Source organism: Misgurnus anguillicaudatus, chromosome 19, assembly GCF_027580225.2.
Source record: "Misgurnus anguillicaudatus chromosome 19, ASM2758022v2, whole genome shotgun sequence".
Classification (NCBI taxonomy): domain Eukaryota; kingdom Metazoa; phylum Chordata; class Actinopteri; order Cypriniformes; family Cobitidae; genus Misgurnus; species Misgurnus anguillicaudatus.
The window spans coordinates 50,762,495-50,781,607 of record NC_073355.2 but is presented as its reverse complement, the minus strand read 5'-3'; the positions used below and the strand labels follow the sequence as shown (position 1 = coordinate 50,781,607).

Genomic DNA, 19,113 nt, shown 5'->3' with positions numbered 1-19,113 from the left:
AAATCGGGTTATATGGGATTTTTCCTTGCATGTCTGTGCTCCACATTCCAGTACAGCAGGTGGCGGTAGTGCACCAAAACCAACCGCCATAAAACTCCAGAAGAAGAAGATTCGAATCAAAAGAGTCGTAAAGGGTTTGAAGCCTCGCGAATCAGCGATCGTCCATAGAACTTGATGTCTCCACGTGTAAATGCCTCTGTGTGCACTGAAATAATTAATCCGTCTGCGATTATTTTATTGTTTCGTCAGCAGAAAACAGGATTTCTTAATACGCTAACTGTTAGCATTGAGATGAAGTTGAAAATCTGACCCGGACTCACTGTTGTCTCTGGAGCAGGGATTCATTGTCCGGACAGCGTCATAAACATCTCCTGACTCATACAGTTGTGTACTTTGAGGTAATGTCCAGCACGTTTAATACCAATATTATTCAATGTTTTTACACATGTATTATGAACAAGTGTAACTTACTGTGGAGATCTAGGACTAAAAACAAAAGATGTGCGCTATTCAGACAACTTTAAAATGACCTCAGAACTGCATCTGTATTTAACACTTCTTATTTTAGTTCTTATTTACCTTTATATTTTGTAACGGTAGGGGAGTGAAGAATAAAGGCGTCGTTAATTATGTAGGGTTAAAATACCTGTGTGGGTCCTGATTCATTTTCAATGCAGTACAGGAAAATCCTGCTGCAATACAGGTGATGTCTGCATCATTTCACTTTGACATGCGATTAATAACTTTTATTCAAAACCTTGATCGCTCAATTAATTTAAAAAAGGAAAATCTCCCAGGTCTACACTAAACATAGATTCAGATTCTGTAATTAATGCTTGAGAAAACATTCTGAAGTGAAACATTTAAAAAGTTTGAAATAGATGGTGAATGTTTTACTGACAATAAATGTTTTAATGTCTCTTCTTTCATCTCTAGTTGACACCCATAGAGTGAAAGTGATTGAGACCTTCAGTGAAGCTCCTCCTACAACAATCCACCAATAAATGCTGGAGTCTAACACACAGAGAAATCACTCCATGTGTGACAACTGAAATCTTCATGACATAATGTTGATGCTGGTGAAAGAGGAGCTTGAGAAGATGACAGATCCACAACCATGCAGAATAAAGAATGAAGATACTGAGAAACAAATAGGTTGGTGTCTATTTTTCAATCTTTATTATTGATGGTTAAGGAATAATCATAAAAACATTGAGAAACATGAGGGGAAATAAACTAAAATCCATGAGATGATAACTTTCTGCATGTATAATAGATTCAGTAGAATTAGATTGAAACATCAGGTAAAGAGTTTAATCCAAAGCAACCTTCAGTGGATTGAATGACTGTGATCTCCATGTAATGCTCTACTACAGTTAAACCTCATGTTGTGTTCACGTCATTATAGAGAAAATTTTCTTTTACCCAAAAATTGTAGTTAAAGGTACATTTTGTAGAGGCACTAGAGAGCACTATTTGTTTTAATGCAATATTCAATTTCATTGTTAGATGGGAGAAGTTCATACACAATGTCCCTTTAATGTTATTTCACCAGACTTAAATTACTACATTAACTATAACAATCTCAATCTTTTTTAAATGTATTTCCCCACCTTGTTACACTTGTTGTGTTCCCAGTCAAAAATTACTTGCCTACAGAAAATAGTTTATAACCAGGTCTCAGACAGAAGAGAGAAAAGGAAGAGATGCACATTGTGTGCCCCAAAAGATGTCCAAACAAGCACTGTCTGTTTTAAATGCGAAGCACCCATTAACAAGGCACATAAAATAGCAGGGTTCCCACGCGTCCTGGAAAACCTGGAAAATGTAAGACCAATTTTCCAGTACTGGAAAACACATAAAAAATGGGGGGAAACGTCAAATGTCCTGGAAACGCTTGCGTTGTCCTGGAAAATTATTTTCCCTCCTGGTAGGATGAACGCAAACGGGTTAAAAATATTATGCATGAATGTCTGTTTTGACCTGCCTTTAACGTGTAATATTGGGCTGGAGCGCTTGTCTGCTTTCATTTCCGCATGTAGCCAGCACACCGCCCCACGTGACACAAACCTGCCAATGTACGCGTTTGCGTAGCAAGTGCGCAATTTGACGACATAGTACGCTGGTAGGACTTGCCCCTCTAAACTACGGACATGTGAGTTCTGTGGCAAATATGCACGTGCAGTACTCCTGTCTGACAACACGATTCAGCAGCGTGGTGAAGCAGTTTCAGCTAATCATTGTAGAAAAGCAGAGAATAACAAGTCTACTGAACCTACAACGTAACATTCCCGTCCCTCTCCTCCTCCCCTCTGCCTCAGCACCGCTCTACTCAATGGCACTGCTCTGCCTCACTCTCTGTACCCCGTTCCCCATTTGCTGCAGTTGGGCTTAAAAAGGTAATGTGTGTGTGTGTGTGTACGTGTGTGTGTACGTGTGTGTGTACGTGTGTGTGTACGTGTGTGTGTACGTGTGTGTGTACGTGTGTGTGTACGTGTGTGTGTACCTGCCAGCTTTTGGTAAATGTGAACCGTTACACGTAAGGATTCACTGTGAAAGCATTCGAGTCGAAGTGAAAAAATAATGTGTTGTGTACAGTAAGTATAATACATAAAATATAGGGGTGTGACGATCTCGTGCGATTAAATATGTATCGCGAAATTAATTATGTCACGAGATTTCTCGGGGAGGTCAAATGCTGGCCGTTTCTTATTCAAAATGCTGCATCCAGAGGTTGCATTTGTAGACTGTGTAACGCTTCTCCTCCGACCGCACACAAATCACAGGCAGACACAGAGAACTGCGTTTCATGCGTTGTTTACTGTAACCACATGGAGACAAGAAGATCATATATATCCTCTGGCGTCGGTGGGCATTTAAATTTATCACCTCTCAGCATCGGATACTTTTCTCTGCTGTTTATTTAACCTCTTAAACGAGACGCAGCGCACATTTATTTCAATATAACAGTCAATATTCAAACTAATTAACATACCTGTAACAACATGGAGACAAGAAGAACATATATATCCTCTGGCGACAGTGGGCATTTACATTTATCTAAAATAGCGAAAGGAATATGAGATTCAACTGTGTTTGATTCAATAAAGATGGTGTCAGCCATGCAAAGCACATGGTGAACAAATTGCATCTAAACTCTATAAAGTTCATCAAATACAGTCACAATCACTTAATATCTCGTTTCACAACATCACTGGACTTCAATTGTAACATTATTTGTGAAATTAACAAATATTAAGTTATACAGAAATCTCATTTCAGCAGAGCACATTTTACCTACCACCTCTCAGCATCGGATACATTTCTCTGCTGGGGGTGGGGCGTGGTTTCACAATCAAGTCACCTCACCCACTAATTACTTAATGTCGCCACAAGGGGTCCCCAAACAATTAATAAATGAACAAAAACACAGCAATTTTGGTGAAAGTCATAACATTTATAGTAACATTATTAACCCTGTTACATTCACCCCTGCGGAATTTCACCAAAATTGTATAAAGTCCAAAAACAAAATACACACAAAAGTTTACAAAGACATAAGACAGGGTCCTCGAAAAGAACTGCCAACTATCAAAGTATCCCATAGGGATGGAATGGGAAGAGACTGGCGCCAGCGTCTCAACCCAATAACTGGCTGTAGGGTGCCCAGTTTACACCCCACTACTCTGTCACATATATTATACAAGTGTGTACACCTCCTTGTAATAACAGGGGAAAAAGGAGAAGAAAAAAAAAATTTTAAAGAAAGAAAAAAAAAACTTTTTTTTTCATACAGAATCAAAACATCGACAAACAAGAAATCTTGTCAGTAAATAACACACTAGTCACGAAGAGCTTGAACAACTGACTTACAAATGGTTTTAACATAACTCTTAGGGTCATAGCTTACATCCTGTCTGGACATGGTATATACAGGATTAATTTTACAGGATTAATAACACGTCCGAATCTGGATGTCACTCGAGCAAATCCACTTGGAACAGCATCATGAACTGGTTCTTGAACAGATTGAGTACTGCTCACATCAAATTGCTGGTCTGGCAGTGTTAAATTTACAGAAGGTTGTTCTGGCTGAGTGGTAGATCCACCCGCTATTGTATCCACCACAACAGAATCATTGATTGCACTTACAGGATAAGACACTTCACTGTGTAGACCAGGATCAACCCGGTCAGAGTTATCATCAGGCAACTGAGAAACCCATTCTAGAGTTCTATTGGTACAATCTTTGACACAAGAATCTAAAGATGTCACCTCTGTGTGCTCACAAATATCAGTTTCATCCATTATAGGCACAGATTCGGGCGGAATTGGGGCAATACTAGCAGAGTCATCGACAGCCGTTTTACAGGTATCAACATCAGAACCTGCATGAATGGTCTCATGCAAACAGTTACCCTCAGAATCACTAGTCCCATCATGTGTGAAGCACGGCTTGGTATTGTGCAAAAAGGCATTCTCAGAAGTTGATGAGGGACTGTCAGCATCAACATCACTTGAAAAAGGCAAAGATGTTGAATCATTACAGTAAGCATCTGTAACAGGAAGAAAGTTGGCCAGTAACAGCAAATTTCGATGAACAACTTTTTCCTGTCCAGTGACAGTATTGCAAATTCTGAAAGTGTTTGTGCTAGGAATCTTGTCAACCACAGTATAAACAGTTGATTCCCAACGATCGGCAACTTTTTTCTTCCCTCTCTCAGCACGATTTGCCAAAAGCACGTGATCAGACACTTCAATATTAGACCCTTTTGCCTTTCTGTCGTACAGTACAGCATGACGGTGTTGTTCCTTAGAAGCAAGTTTTTGAGCTATGTTCATAGCCTCAGAAAGTTCTTTTGACAGAGTGGACACATACTTAGAGTAATCTGATGATGTTGAATCACTTAAAACACTTCGAAACATCATGTCAATAGGTAGACGGGGAACCCTCCCAAACATGAGATAAAAGGGGGCGAACCCCGTCGTCTCATGCACTGTGCAATTATATGTGAAAGTAAGAGTCTGTAATCTTCTTGGCCAATCGTGTTTCTCACCAGGAGGTAATGCACGAATCATACCACCAAGTGTCCTGTTGAAACGTTCAACAGCACCATTCCCCATTGGATGATACGGGGTTGTATGGGATTTCTTTATACCTGAGACTCTGAGTAACTCACTGATAAGGTTGCTTTCAAAACTAGTCCCTTGATCAGAGTGAATTCTCTCTGGAAACCCATAGATACAGAAGTATTTATCCCATAAAACCCTGGCTACCTCCTTGGCTGACTGATTTTTACATGGGAAGGCCTGAGCCAGTCTAGTGAAGTGATCAGTCACAACAAGGACATCAACAGATTTGTTCTGCGAATTTTCAGCTGACCAAAAGTCAATGCAGACAATCTGCAGAGGCCTATCGGACTGAATATTCACCAGAGGGGCTCTACCATCAGGTTCAACAGTCTTGCTTACAACACAGCGCTGGCAGTGGCGTACATATTCACGCACATCCCTGTCAAAATGCAACCAAAAAAAACGTTGTCTTACCAAGCTGAGGGTTCTGTACTGACCCTGATGACCAGCGTGGTCATGAGTACCCTTCATTACCTCAACTCTGAGAGAATCTGGCACCACAAACTGAAAGCGCTTTGTCTTCAACAAGCTGTCCCTAGACACCCTGTAGAGCACCCCATCAACAATTTTAAGTTTCTCCCAATGTTTCAAATATCTTACAACTGCAGCAGGCTCTTTTGCTCTCTCTCTCCTAGAGGGCCTACGACTTCTCTCTACATACTCCAAAACACGAGAGAGAATCTTGTCACTGCGTTGTTTATCACAAAGTTCGCTCGTTGTGTAAGCAGGGAAAGAGTCAAAATCAGTGTCAACCATCTGGGGCAAATTTGGCAAAGCGGTCAGAGCACGTACTCGAGCACCAGCTTCCCACTCGTTGTGAGACTGCAGGACAGCTGAAACATTGTCACTTGACACTAATGTAACATTCTGGGCAACAGAATCTGTGTGAGAGAATTGGTCAGCACCACTCGCTGCCTGTCGAAACGCATTTTGAACAGAAGCATCAGACATCTCTTTCATATTGCACCTAAGATGATCAAACGATTCATTCAGCAATCTGCGTCCCACATTCACAAAAGGCACACGGCTTAAAGCATCTGCAACTGAATTCTGAGAGCCTGGGACATACTTAATGTCAAAATCATAGCCGGCTAACTTTGCTACCCATCGCTGCTCGCAACAATCCAATTTTGGCTTCGTCATGATATGGGTTAGCGGATTATTATCAGTGCAGACAGTAAACTTATTACCTCTTAGCCAATGGCTAAACTTGTCACATACTGCCCATTTTAAAGCCAGAAATTCTAATCTATGAGCAGGATAGTTTCTCTGAGACCGAGACAGTGATTTACTAGCGAATGCAATAGGCCTGGCAATAGTGTCACCCTGTTGCACTTGAGAAAGAACAGCCCCAAGGCCATCCAAAGAAGCATCAGTGGAAAGCATAAAAGGCTGATCAAAGTTTGGATGTGCCAGAACCACACTATTCAGCAAGGATGATTTCAGCATCTCAAAGGCTCTGACATGGTCATCAGTCCAGTGCTCATAATTTAGCTTACGGCCCTGTGAAGATTGCTTCAACCTCCATCCAACTTTAGATTTTCTCGTCTGCCCTGCAAGCAGTTCAAAGAGAGGTCTAGCAATGGATGAGTACTTGGGTATGAAATGTTGGTAATAGTTTACCATGCCAAGAAATGACCTTATATGTTTTTGACTCGGAGTCACACCATCACGCTCCATCAGATCAGTGCAAGTCATTCTCATAATACTCTCGACTTTACAAGGGTCAGTAGAGACACCTGTCTCACCAACTATGTGTTCTAGAAACCTGACTGACTTTCTGAGAAAATGACATTTCTTTGGTGACAGCTTCAAATTATGTCCACGCAATCTGCTAAAGACCATCTCAAGTCGCTCCAAGGCAGCTTTCTCACTAGGAGCAAAAACGAGAAGATCATCAAGATAACAGAGTAGGCTCAAGAAATTCTGATCACCAAAAATTGCTGTCATCATTCTCATAAAGCTACCAGGACTATTACATAGCCCCTGTGGAAGACGGTTATATTCGTACAGCCCTATCGGGGTCGTAAAAGCGGAATATTTCCTGTCATCAACATGCAAGGGCATATTGTAAAACCCCGATGTGAGGTCCATGGTGCTGAACAAACAATTACCACCTAATGCAGCCAAGCAATCAGCTTGGTGAGGAAGCGGGTATGCATCCTTTGACGTTCTCTTATTTAGCCACCGAAAATCAGTGCAGATGCGCAGGTCCCCATTCTTTTTCCAAACCAGCACCAATGGAGAGGCAAATTCACTGGTTAACTTTTGAATTATGTCTCTCTCTTCCATCTCATTAAGCACTTTGCGAAGAACCTGATACTGACTCGGAGGTACTCTACGGTACGGCAAGCGGAAGGGTCTGGTATCAGTAACATGAATTCTGTGTATGAACCCCTCAGCCTTACCACAATCAAGATGATGGCGGGAGAAAATATCCTCATACCGCAAAACAAGGTCTAGAAGTTGTTTCTTACAACCCTCAGAAACCTCACATGAATTAATGTCCAGCCCACTCAAACCAACACGTAGAAGCTGCTCATTTAACTCATCTACCCCTCCAACCTGGTTTGATGTGGAGTCGGCCACCTGAGAATAGCTCAATAGAGGAACCTCCTTACTGATAGGTACAGCAGTTTCCATATCTTCAAGAGCCACACATGCAAACACATCAGCGATCTTTGCATTGCGTCTCAGCAGTATTTGCTGATGAGACATGTTAATGAGCTTCAGTGGTACCCATCCGTCACCCCATAAAGGACTAACAAGTCTAGCCACTAATACTTGTCTGGGGGCTGATCTGGAAGTAGTAGGTTCAGTTATCACAGAACTATCTGGATAAAATGCACAAGACTTATCCAACTTTTCCCACAGCAGGTATTCACGCCCTGGTTTCAGACACACTGTTACAGTACATCTTATTGTACCAACCTTTCTGGGATGTTCCCACCTTTCCAACGCTCCACTCCTGCTAACATAGAAAAATAAATAACTGTCTAAATCAGCATTCGAACATGGATGAGACAATGCGTTCCAGTACGCAGGGCAACGTTTAGACTGCTGGATCACATGTTTGATTACATTTGTCCCTATTATAAGTTCATCCAGTTGGCCATGAACAACTAGGGTAGGCACAATGATCTTACAGCCATACACTTCCATTTCAACATCATAAGCTGATTTAGGTTTTACTCGACTGCCGCCACAGCCTATCAGAACTACATCAAAATTGGATTCATTCTCTTTTTTCAACACACCAGCATCGAGGAGTTTGGCCTCTGCGCTTTCACTCATCGTACAAGCCATTGACCCACTATCGAGCATGCCGCCAAGAGTTAACTTGTTTCCCACGATAACTGGCGTGTAAAACAAACTATCACTTTTGCATATTTTGTTAATGTTCTGTACAACAACATTGTCAGTTGAATCACAAAAGTCTTTGATCAGTGTAGATGCCGCCTCAACATCAACATCAGCCATATGGGAGTTGCTACCTAGACCCGTACACCCCCCCACCATATACGGGTCTATTAGTTTCCCCCAGTCTGACTGCGCTGAGCAGACACCCTGCGTGGACATGCACTATGTGTGTGACCTGCGGAAAAACAAGAGAAACATAATCTTTCTCTTAGACAATGGGTTTTGGTGGAATGGGTACGCGCTCTACAGACATCGCATATCCTCACTCCGTCACCTTGTCTAAACTCAGCACTGTGTGAAGTGTGTGCATTGTTGTTTTGCTCTACTTTCTCAAGCACTCGTTCCAACATATTCATCATGCGGCTAAAGATTTCCCCATCTGGCTTACGCACATTTTGAGGCAGGGAGGTGACTGTGTCAGTACATTGAGGACCATTGGGACGACTTGTCTGCGCATCAGATTGACAATTTTCAAATGGTTGCTGCGGGTCATCACACTGAACAACAGCAGCAACGTTTTGAAAATGAGGACTAGCATGTCTCAATGGTGCTCTTTTTTCTCTCTGGTAATCATCCAGCCTCCGCTGAATGTCTCTCGCATTCCACTCGTCAATTGGCTTACATTTAAAGAGGCATGACAACTCAGGATCAGGGCAGTGTTTCACAAACATTCGCGCCAGTTCCATGCTAAAATTATCCAGAATTCTACCCTGTCTACGCAACCCTTCAGCCAAATCAGCTGCTTTGTTCAGTCTAATCCAGTAATCAACTGGATTTTCTTTTGGCTCTGGACATGTGGAATAAAAATCAGCCAGAGGCAAACAGGAAGAAGCATCGCTGAAGTATTTGAGCAGTATGGAATAGATAATTTCAGGGTTGCGTACCACATCAAGAGAAACATCACTCCTCAACCCAATTTTCACGATGTCCCTTGCTTTGCCCATTAGTCTTGACAGGATTTCGTCAGCTTGATCAGATACTGGACACTTCTGTTTGTTTAGTTGAGATTTTGTCAACTCAATCCAATCACAGACAGAGTATTTATCAGAACTATCACCTTTAAATATCACCGGTTCTCTGTCTGCTTTAACATGAACTGTGACTTGAGGTGTATCTTGTCTGACGCTATCAAAGCCCACATGTCTGCTGTTTTGTGAGTTACAATTGGTATTCATGACTCCAGTCTCAGCAAGTCTTGCCATGATTGAATCACCTATTTGTGTTCCGAGTCTACCCATCATATCTGTTAACTGTTGCAATGCATGGTCTGTATTATCAGCTCTTGGAGTGGAGACAAAAGGCCCATCCCCCAAAAATGGTCTTGCCGTCTGATTAGTTGTGGAGTGACCACGCCCTATACCCCTTTCACTATCGCTCATAGACTGAAAATTGACAGTTCCTCCACAAAATGATTCGTTACGTGTCATGCCACTATTATTCAACCCAGAGAGTAAAACACCTCTCCCTCTGGGGACAAATGGGCTAGCAGTATCATAGACTGAAGGAAATTTTTCAGCCATTATTTCAAAATGGATGGGGAAGGTTAAAAGAAAATAGCTAAAAAAAATAACAATAATAATAACTAAAACAAAAACCTTACAAAAAAAAATTAAACATGTGCTTGCATAAACCAATTTAGTTCAAACACGAATACATTGCAAATTCAGCCATGTTGAAACTAGAGTCCTAGAATTAAAATTAGTCAAAAGTACATATAAAAAAAAATCTGAATCAATCTCAACTTCAAAATGAGTCCAATGTTCAAAATGAAACTATAGTTAAAACTGAATAAGAAAAAAAACAAAAAAACAAAATGAATCCCAAGTTCAAAACGAGTCCAAAGTACAAAATGAATCTAAAGGTAAAACTGAATCAAAAGTTCAAAATGAATCCAAAGTTCAAAACGAGTCCAAAGCACAAAATGAATCTACAGTTCGAACTGAATCAAAAATTCAAAATGTAACCAAAGTTCAAAACGAGTCCAAGGCACAAAATGAATCTAAAGTTCGAACTGAATCAAAAATTCAAAATGAATCCAAAATTCAAAACGAGTCCATAGTTCAAACTGAATCAAAAATCCAAAGTGAGTCCAAAGTTCAACTGAATCGAAAATTCAAGGTGATTCCGAAATTCAAATGAATCAAAACTTCAAATGTTTTACTTATCTCAAGAAATACTGTTCAGAATGTAAATGGAACGACCAACCAATGTACCATTCGTCCAGTCTTCTTGGTTCCTCAATGAAAATATGACGTTTCAGCAACCACACGGCGATCTGCGTCATGCGGATCTTTGTGATGCACGAGTCACGGCACCAGTGTAACGCTTCTCCTCCGACCGCACACAAATCACAGGCAGACACAGAGAACTGCGTTTCATGCGTTGTTTACTGTAACCACATGGAGACAAGAAGAACATATATATGAAGAGTTTGGTTCCAAAACGCAATAAACGCCATTTTTGAAAAAAATGAGTTACTGCCAAAATCAGTATTATATCAGATCAGTAGTTAAAAGTAAATAATTAATTTTACGCAAAATCCAATACCCGCCGTGATATTCTGTCATCTTTTCTCCCTTTTTTCCCAAAATGCGACAAACGCCACTGATCCTTTTTAACAGAATGCAGTAAATCCATTTCTGATATTACAGCGGACCATTCACGCAATGTAAACAAACATGGCGGCGCGCTGAGAAAACGGAATCCTAATTTTCCTCATCTACTTTGTACTTCGTGATCAACAAACAAAACAAAATAATACTTTAATAGCATTGCCAAACCTGTGATGGTTTTCTGTGACGGGAAAGAAACGTAAGCCATCAACAGCTAATAATTTCCGCGAGAGGCACTCGGTTGCTTGTTCTCCAGACAGCATCAGCTTCTCATGCTAAAACATTGTGTTCTTAATATAACAAAGTAAGTGTTTTGGTTAATGCCATTAATGTTTATTTTTTAATCATTGTATACCACTAGTCAACTAAATAAATATAAAATGGTAAAGATGAATGCACATTTATACATTGAATTAATAGATTTATAGCATTTTGAAATAAAAAACTGTCATGGATTTATTGCATTTTGTGGAAAAAATAATTCGTTTTTATAATAAATCTTTGAAAATCAAGTTATGGATTTGAATTTTTTATGTTTTTATAACCTAAAGATGCTATGTGAAAGTTTGTAACAGAAAATACTGGTTTTCATCTTGTCACTTTCTTGGTATAGAAAACACGTTTTTACCGAAATTTGTCAAAATGGATTTATTGCGTTTTGGAACCAAACTCTTCATATCCTCTGGCGACAGTGGGCATTTACATTTATCACCTCTCAGCATCGGATACATTTCTCTGCTGTTTATTTAACCACTTAAACGAGACGCAGCGCACATTTATTTCAATATAACAGTCAATATTCAAACTAATTAACATACCTGTAACCACATGGAGACAAGAAGAACATATATATCCTCTGGCGACGGTGGGCATTTACATTTATCACCTCTCAGCATCGGATACATTTCTCTGCTGTTTATTTAACCACTTAAACGAGACGCAGCGCACATTTATTTCAATATAACAGTCAATATTCAAACTAATTAACATACCTGTAACCACATGGAGACAAGAAGAACATATATATCCTCTGGCGACAGTGGGCATTTACATTTATCTAAAATAGCGAAAGGAATATGAGATTCAACTGTGTTTGATTCAATAAAGATGGTGTCAGCCATGCAAAGCACATGGTGAACAAATTGCATCTAAACTCTATAAAGTTCATCAAATACAGTCACAATCACTTAATATCTCGTTTCACAACATCACTGGACTTCAATTGTAACATTATTTGTGAAATTAACAAATATTAAGTTATACAGAAATCTCATTTCAGCAGAGCACATTTTACCTACCACCTCTCAGCATCGGATACATTTCTCTGCTGGGGGTGGGGCGTGGTTTCACAATCAAGTCACCTCACCCACTAATTACTTAATGTCGCCACAAGGGGTCCCCAAACAATTAATAAATGAACAAAAACACAGCAATTTTGGTGAAAGTCATTACATTTATAGTAACATTATTAACCCTGTTACACTGCATACGTCATAAATTAAAATGCATTATATTCTGTCTTTTACTGCGTTTGCTTTTTAAATCTTGCTCAATAATAACAGTGACTGTATCATTTCTACTGTAAAGAATTGGACTAATATTAAAGATTTAAATGGATTTAAACGTTGTTTGGCTAAAAGCATCCATTTAAAATTAAAGTAACTGAAGTGGGTCATTTACCGCCCCCTGTAGGCATTTGTTATAGTACATAATTCTGTTTTTTTAGGCTATATAAATGTGTTTACTAGTTTTGATACTTTATTTGGACGAATTATTATTGCATTGTCATTATTATGTAATGTTAAAGGTTATTATTTTATTACCAAAAATATCAAATTACTTCATTATCAATTAGCAAAATAATTGTTAGGGACAGTCCTAGATTAGTTAAAACATTTCAAAATAATGTGATTTCAGTTTCCCATTCATTTATTTTATCATTGAGAATTTCTTAAAAATAAAGTGACATTGCTTTGTTTTATATTGACCTTTTTGCACCGCAGTATAGGATTTGAGTTTGATATTTATAGTTTTGATTTATTTTTGCAGTGATTTTCATTTTTACTTGAAGAATGCAGGGGCCCGTACCATGAAAATGGTTAAACAAACTCAGGGTTACAGGATTAGTTTCAGGTTGACAAAACCAAGCCAATGTGCAGGCCTTGTTGGTAAAAGCTATTTTCATGGTACCCAAAACCCAGGATTTGCACAAACTAATCCTAAACAAAGCTGGCTAACCAACTAAACCAGCTTCATGGTATAGGCCCCAGGTGTCAGATGCACTAAGTCAACTGTAAGTAAACAGTAAACAGATAAAGTAAAGGAAATTGTTTTGGTGATTTATTGAACATAAAATATTTTGTTGAGAAAGTACAAGAGAGACAGACTGAGATGAATAAACATTTTAAGCAATCTGGTTAAATGTACAAAATTTAAGGTACAATTGTAGAAAATAGCAAAGCTTCTCCAAAGCTTGGGATATATGATATACTTCAGATCCATTTCATACACCAGTAGGCTAAATGGATTTTGCATTTAAACACATTTAGCTTTACAAAAGGTCTATCCATTTCAGCAATATAATTGACAAAACAGTTACAAAGATAGGATAAATCGAAATAATTTAGAGTCAAAAACACATAACTCATCAGTTTATGCTATACCAGATGCGTAATGTGCCTTGGTGCGAGCAGATGCAATTAATTTAGAAGTCCGATAATAGTTAATATTTTCTAACGTTAGTGACTGATTGCGAATACAGCTTGACTGTGAGAGTTTGGATTTTTAAACTGATATCAGCAATGATGATATGATACTATCACTACTACCCAGCCTTAGTTGTGATAACTTGACTCACACTGTAGCAGCTGAAAATTTCCTGAAAATGTCCTGGAAACGTCCTGGAAAATCTTTTCAAGAAAAGAGTGGGAACCCTGAATAGGCTATTGTCATTCATGTGCATACGTTCAGTAAATGCATTAGATGCATGCATCATTTACATGAGTTCACACAAAGTTTTTTCATTTTGGTTTAACGACTCAGATTTGATAATGACTCTGTGCATTAGTGTACAGAATAAAAGCAATTTAAAGCAAACGTCCTAGTTAAACATTAAAGTAGACTTGTGTGATCAACAGGAGTGATTCTAAGATTTTCATTTTAGGGTGGTTCAGCCCCCCAATGAGGGCATAATAAAAAATAATATGTAAAAAATGTGATTGAATACATTGTAAGTTTACGACTATATGAAAACATTTGCATAGCTGGAATTTAATGGGGTGGTCAAGGCTACTTTACGAGGTCCATAGTCAATGAAAGGGAACAATGTGCAAACTCTATCAAAAAGCATGAATGATTCTCATAATTACTGATTTCTTGACAGAGACTTCAACAGGTAGGCCTACTATAACCCTTAAAGGCGGAGTGCACAATGTTTGAAAAAAGCTTTGGAAAAGAGAGTCGGGTCGACTAACAAAAAACACTTCAGCAGTAAGGGGCGTGTCTACTAGCCAACATCCTTTCCGGGGCTGCGTGTGTGTGTGTGTGGGGGGGGGGGTCTATCAAAAGAAGGTCCAGATTCTATTGGGGTAGGAGCGTGTTTGTTTGGGTGATTTCAAATGTCAACACTTGCTTTCAAACATTGTGCACTCCGCCTTTAAGAAAATAAACCATGTTTTTTTATGGTAAAAGTGTAGTAACCATGTTTTTTGTGTGTATTGATAACTATTACCTAAACATGGTTTCACTGCAGTAAACATTGTGAGTATCATAGTAAACAAATGAAATAACAAATACAGCTATTTTGAGACGTTTTTATTTGTCTGTAAACCAAAAAAGAAAACACAGAAAAATCTATGGACAACATAAACAACATGGTACAGTGGCTAAGATTAAACCATACTAGCAATAATGTAATGTATAAAACGGAGATCTAATTTAAACCAATGTCAGCTGACTCCCTAGGGCTTGAGGAAAAACTCTGCTAGGTGGAAAAAGTCCTAGGAAGACATTGATAGAGAGCCAGACATAGATGATTCATAGATGACATAATATTCAGTCGAGCTCAAAATTATTCACACCCTTTGTAAATATGACCAAAGAAGGCTGAAAATGAATCTGCATGGTTAAAACTTTTTATCTTTTATTTAAAAAAATCTACAAAAATCCAATCTTTCATTGGAGAATAATAATTTTAAAATGTGTGAAAATCTCATTATGAGAGAAATATCTCTAATACACACTGCTCACAATAAATCATACCCTTTTTATTAAATTCTTTTTGCAACCTCCTTTTGCCAAGAGAACAGCTCTGAGTCTTTACCTATAATGCCTGATGAGTTTGGAGAAAACCTGATCAGAGATCATTCCTTCATTCAGAATTTCTCCAGATCCTTCAGATTACAGCTGCATGTTGCTGCTTCTTCTCTTCAGTTCATCCCACTAGTTTTCTTTAGGGTTCAGGTTAGGGGACTGGGATTGTCATGGCAGAAGCTTCGTTTTGTGCTCAGTGACTAATTTTTGTGTTAGTTTTGATGTTTGTTTTGGATCATTGCCCTGAAGGAAGATCCAACCATGGCCCATTATATGATTTCTAACAGGGACAGTCAGGTTTTGATTTTTTTATCTGTTGGTATTTCATAGAATCCACGATGCCATGTATCTGATCAAGATGTCTAGGACGTCCAGCAGAAGAATACGCCCACAACATTAAAGATACAGCAGTATATTTCATTGTACACATGGGGTACATTTTACTCCTGTGTGCACCAAACTAATGTTGAGTGTTTCCTGCTAAAAAAGCTATTTTTTTGTTTCATCTGACCATAAAACCCATCCCGTTTGTAGTTCAAGTAGTTTAGTTACTTTTCAAATGTAGTACACGAGTATATGATGTTGACTGCAAACTACAGCTTACAGATAGTTTGTCACACGTAGTTTAATATGAAGGGAATAACATTTTTTTAAGTGTTTTGTTTTAGACATATAGTAAAGGTGATGGTTCAATTAAAGGAATGTTAAAAAAAAGCTGTGAATTAACAAGCTATTACTAAACCTACTGTATGTTGTAGGTATAAAAGAGCTAATCTTCTAATTTATATATCATTTTGACAAATGGCTTAAAACAATACACTGTATATTCACATAAAACCATACCTGCAGTAGCCCACCTTTGTCCTGTATTTTATATTGACAGTCGGCAACCTTAAATTTATATATGCCTCAGGAGACTTTAATATGGCATTAATGGCAAAAAAGTGCTAGTAAAAAGGTTGGCAAAAACTGCATCTCAAAATTCATCAGATTGATGCTTTAAATATGGAATTTTCTAAATTACGAGGGAGCAGCCAACGTACCCCCCTAGGGTGGTAATATGCTTTTCATCTTTTTTACCCATGCCCGGATATTGGAACACAAAACTACAAGAATGACATAATGTACTTCACATTAAAAATAACATGCAAACATGCAAGTTTATTAATATGAACTATTTACTGTCTTCATTTTAGATATGATGGAAGTGAAAGAGGAGAGTCAAGCTGAAGTGGATGAGAAACATCAGATTATAAAAATAAATCATAATGTTTCACAGAAAGAAACTCTGAAGACAGAAGACATAAAGTGTGAAAATAGTTTCAGTGAAGATGAACGCCCTGCAGATCACAAGAGGACTCACAGTGAAGAGAAACCTTTCACATGTCAACAATGTGGTAAGAGTTTCACCTCTCAATCGAACCTTAGCCGGCACAGGAAAACTCACAGTGGGGAAAAGCCACACGCGTGCCAACATTGTGACAAGAGTTTCCCAAATACAAGTAAACTTAAGATACACATTAGAGCTCACACTGGAGAGAAACCATTCACGTGTCATCTGTGTGGAAAGAGTTTTATAAAAAAATGTTACCTTAATGTACACCTAAGTAGTCACACTGGAGAGAAACCATACGTGTGTCAACATTGTGGAAAGAGTTTCAGGACAAAAACAAACCATAATGTACATTTGATCACTCACACTAAAGAGAAACCGTTCACATGCCATGAGTGTAAAAAGAGTTTCAAAAATAAATGTAACCTTGTAACACACGTGAGAAGTCACACTGGAGAGAAACCTTACATATGTCTTCAGTGTGGAAAGGGTTTCACAAGTGACTTCAATCTTAAGAGACACATGACAATTCACACTGCAGAAAAACCGTTCCCATGTCAACAGTGTGGAAAGAGTTTTAGAATAAGAGCTGACCTTAATGTACACCTAAGAATTCACACTGGAGAGAAATCATGTGTTTGTCATTCCTGTGGAAAGAGTTTTGTAAAAAAATGTTACCTTGATGAACACCTAAGAATTCACACTGGAGAGAAACCATACGTGTGTGATCAGTGTGGAAAGAGTTTCAGGACAAAACCAAACCTTACTGTACATTTGAGAACTCACACTGAAGAGAAACCGTTCACATGCCATGAGTGTAAAAAGAGTTTCAAAACAAAACCTACCCTTAACAGACACATGAGAATCCACAATCAGTAGAAACCATTCATGTGTCAACAGTGTGGATATGGCAACAAAGTTTAGAAATCAGCTGAGGTCTTATTTATAAAACTGTCTGGAGGATCCTTAATAAAATTCTACATGCACACAAAAGCCCAAAAATGGTGTACAGCAAAAAAAGATTCAGGCCGTTTCTCAATATGTGTTCTTGTCTTTACTTGTGTTGTTGTGAAACGTCATCAGTCACGGCCCAAGTACTGTTCCAATTCCAAGTTCACATCAAGTCAAGTTCACATAACATCTCAGGATGTGTTCTTGATCCACTCATTTTTGGGCGACACAGTGCCTCACAGCAAGAAGGTCTCCGGTTCGAGCCCCGGCTAGGGCAGGTGGCCATTCTGTGTGAAGTTTCTGCATGTTCTCAGTGTTAGCGTGGGTTTACTCCGGGTACTCCGGTTTCCTCCCACAGGCCATAACATGCAAATTAGGCAAACTGGAGATACCAAAATGTCCCTCCCCCAACCTGTGTATGGATCAACTTGTCTGAATAAAACTTGTGTATGGATTAACTGGTTCTCACCATGAATATAGCCGTAGATGCTGGAGTGACGTTAAAAAATGACGGAAGAAGAAGATCCGCTCATTTTATTGAGGACGCATCAGGAGGTGTATTGTTTTTACGACAGCCAAGTTTCCCAGAATACATTTTGCGTCAACGACAACAGAGCTTAAAAGCTGCACAATTTACAAAATATTACTCTTTCTGTGTCATAAAATGCAACCGTTTAGTTGATGAGAATAGATTAATAAACTTTACATCTGTGGTCAGTTTTCTCTGACAATTTTGAAAATGTGAGTTCCAGTTGATCAGCGGCCAGTCAGCGCAATGTACATCGCCAAGTGCAGCCTAAAAGTATCTGATGGTCAAACATGAAATATTCTCTTTGGATATATCTAATGGCGCTTTTCCATTGCATGGTGCTCCGCGGGTTGGTTTAGTTTGGATCGGGTCAGCTTACTTTTGGGAGCTTTTCCATTGGGTGCAGTACGTAGTATCCAATACTTTTTTTCGTACCACCTCGGTTGGGGTTCCAAGCGACCCGAGCTGATACCAAACGTGATGCGAAAACACTGTAGGTCACTGATTGGTCTGAGAGACTCCTCACTACAGCGTCATCGCTATAATGTAGATTAGCTTTACCTGTGCTAGGCTAGCTTCACTGTCTCGAGCAAAAATGTTGTCATCTGTGCTCTGCTGTAATTTCCCAAACTCACGAAAAACATCCACAGGTTGAGAATCAGGGACACCATAACAGTTTTTTCCAAACTTGCAGTTTGTGGCGGAACATTCGCGACGAGCACATCAGCTTAAATGCAACTTAAATGAGGCCCAGCGGAGCGGGTGTTTGAACAGAAACTATCATGTGAGATAGAGGTAACGTTAGTGATAAATGCGATGTGCAA

General features: G+C 39.0%; 3 protein-coding genes across 3 annotated transcripts in view; 2 read left to right on the top strand and 1 right to left on the bottom strand.

Moving 5' to 3' along the window:
* Window positions 1–19,113, top strand: part of LOC129422851 (uncharacterized) — a 469,570-nt gene that overhangs the window by 149,935 nt on the left and 300,522 nt on the right. The window lies entirely within an intron of this gene.
* The window catches only part of LOC129422329 (uncharacterized), a 97,155-nt gene that overhangs the window by 51,911 nt on the left and 26,131 nt on the right, over window positions 1–19,113 (bottom strand). The window lies entirely within an intron of this gene.
* LOC129422214 (uncharacterized) overlaps window positions 920–19,113 on the top strand; it is a 240,539-nt gene continuing 222,345 nt past the window's right edge. The window contains exon 1 of the mRNA XM_073856533.1: window positions 920–1,155. Coding sequence (XP_073712634.1) covers window positions 1,068–1,155 — 88 coding nt within the window. The 5' untranslated portion in view covers window positions 920–1,067. The remainder of the gene's footprint in view (window positions 1,156–19,113) is intronic.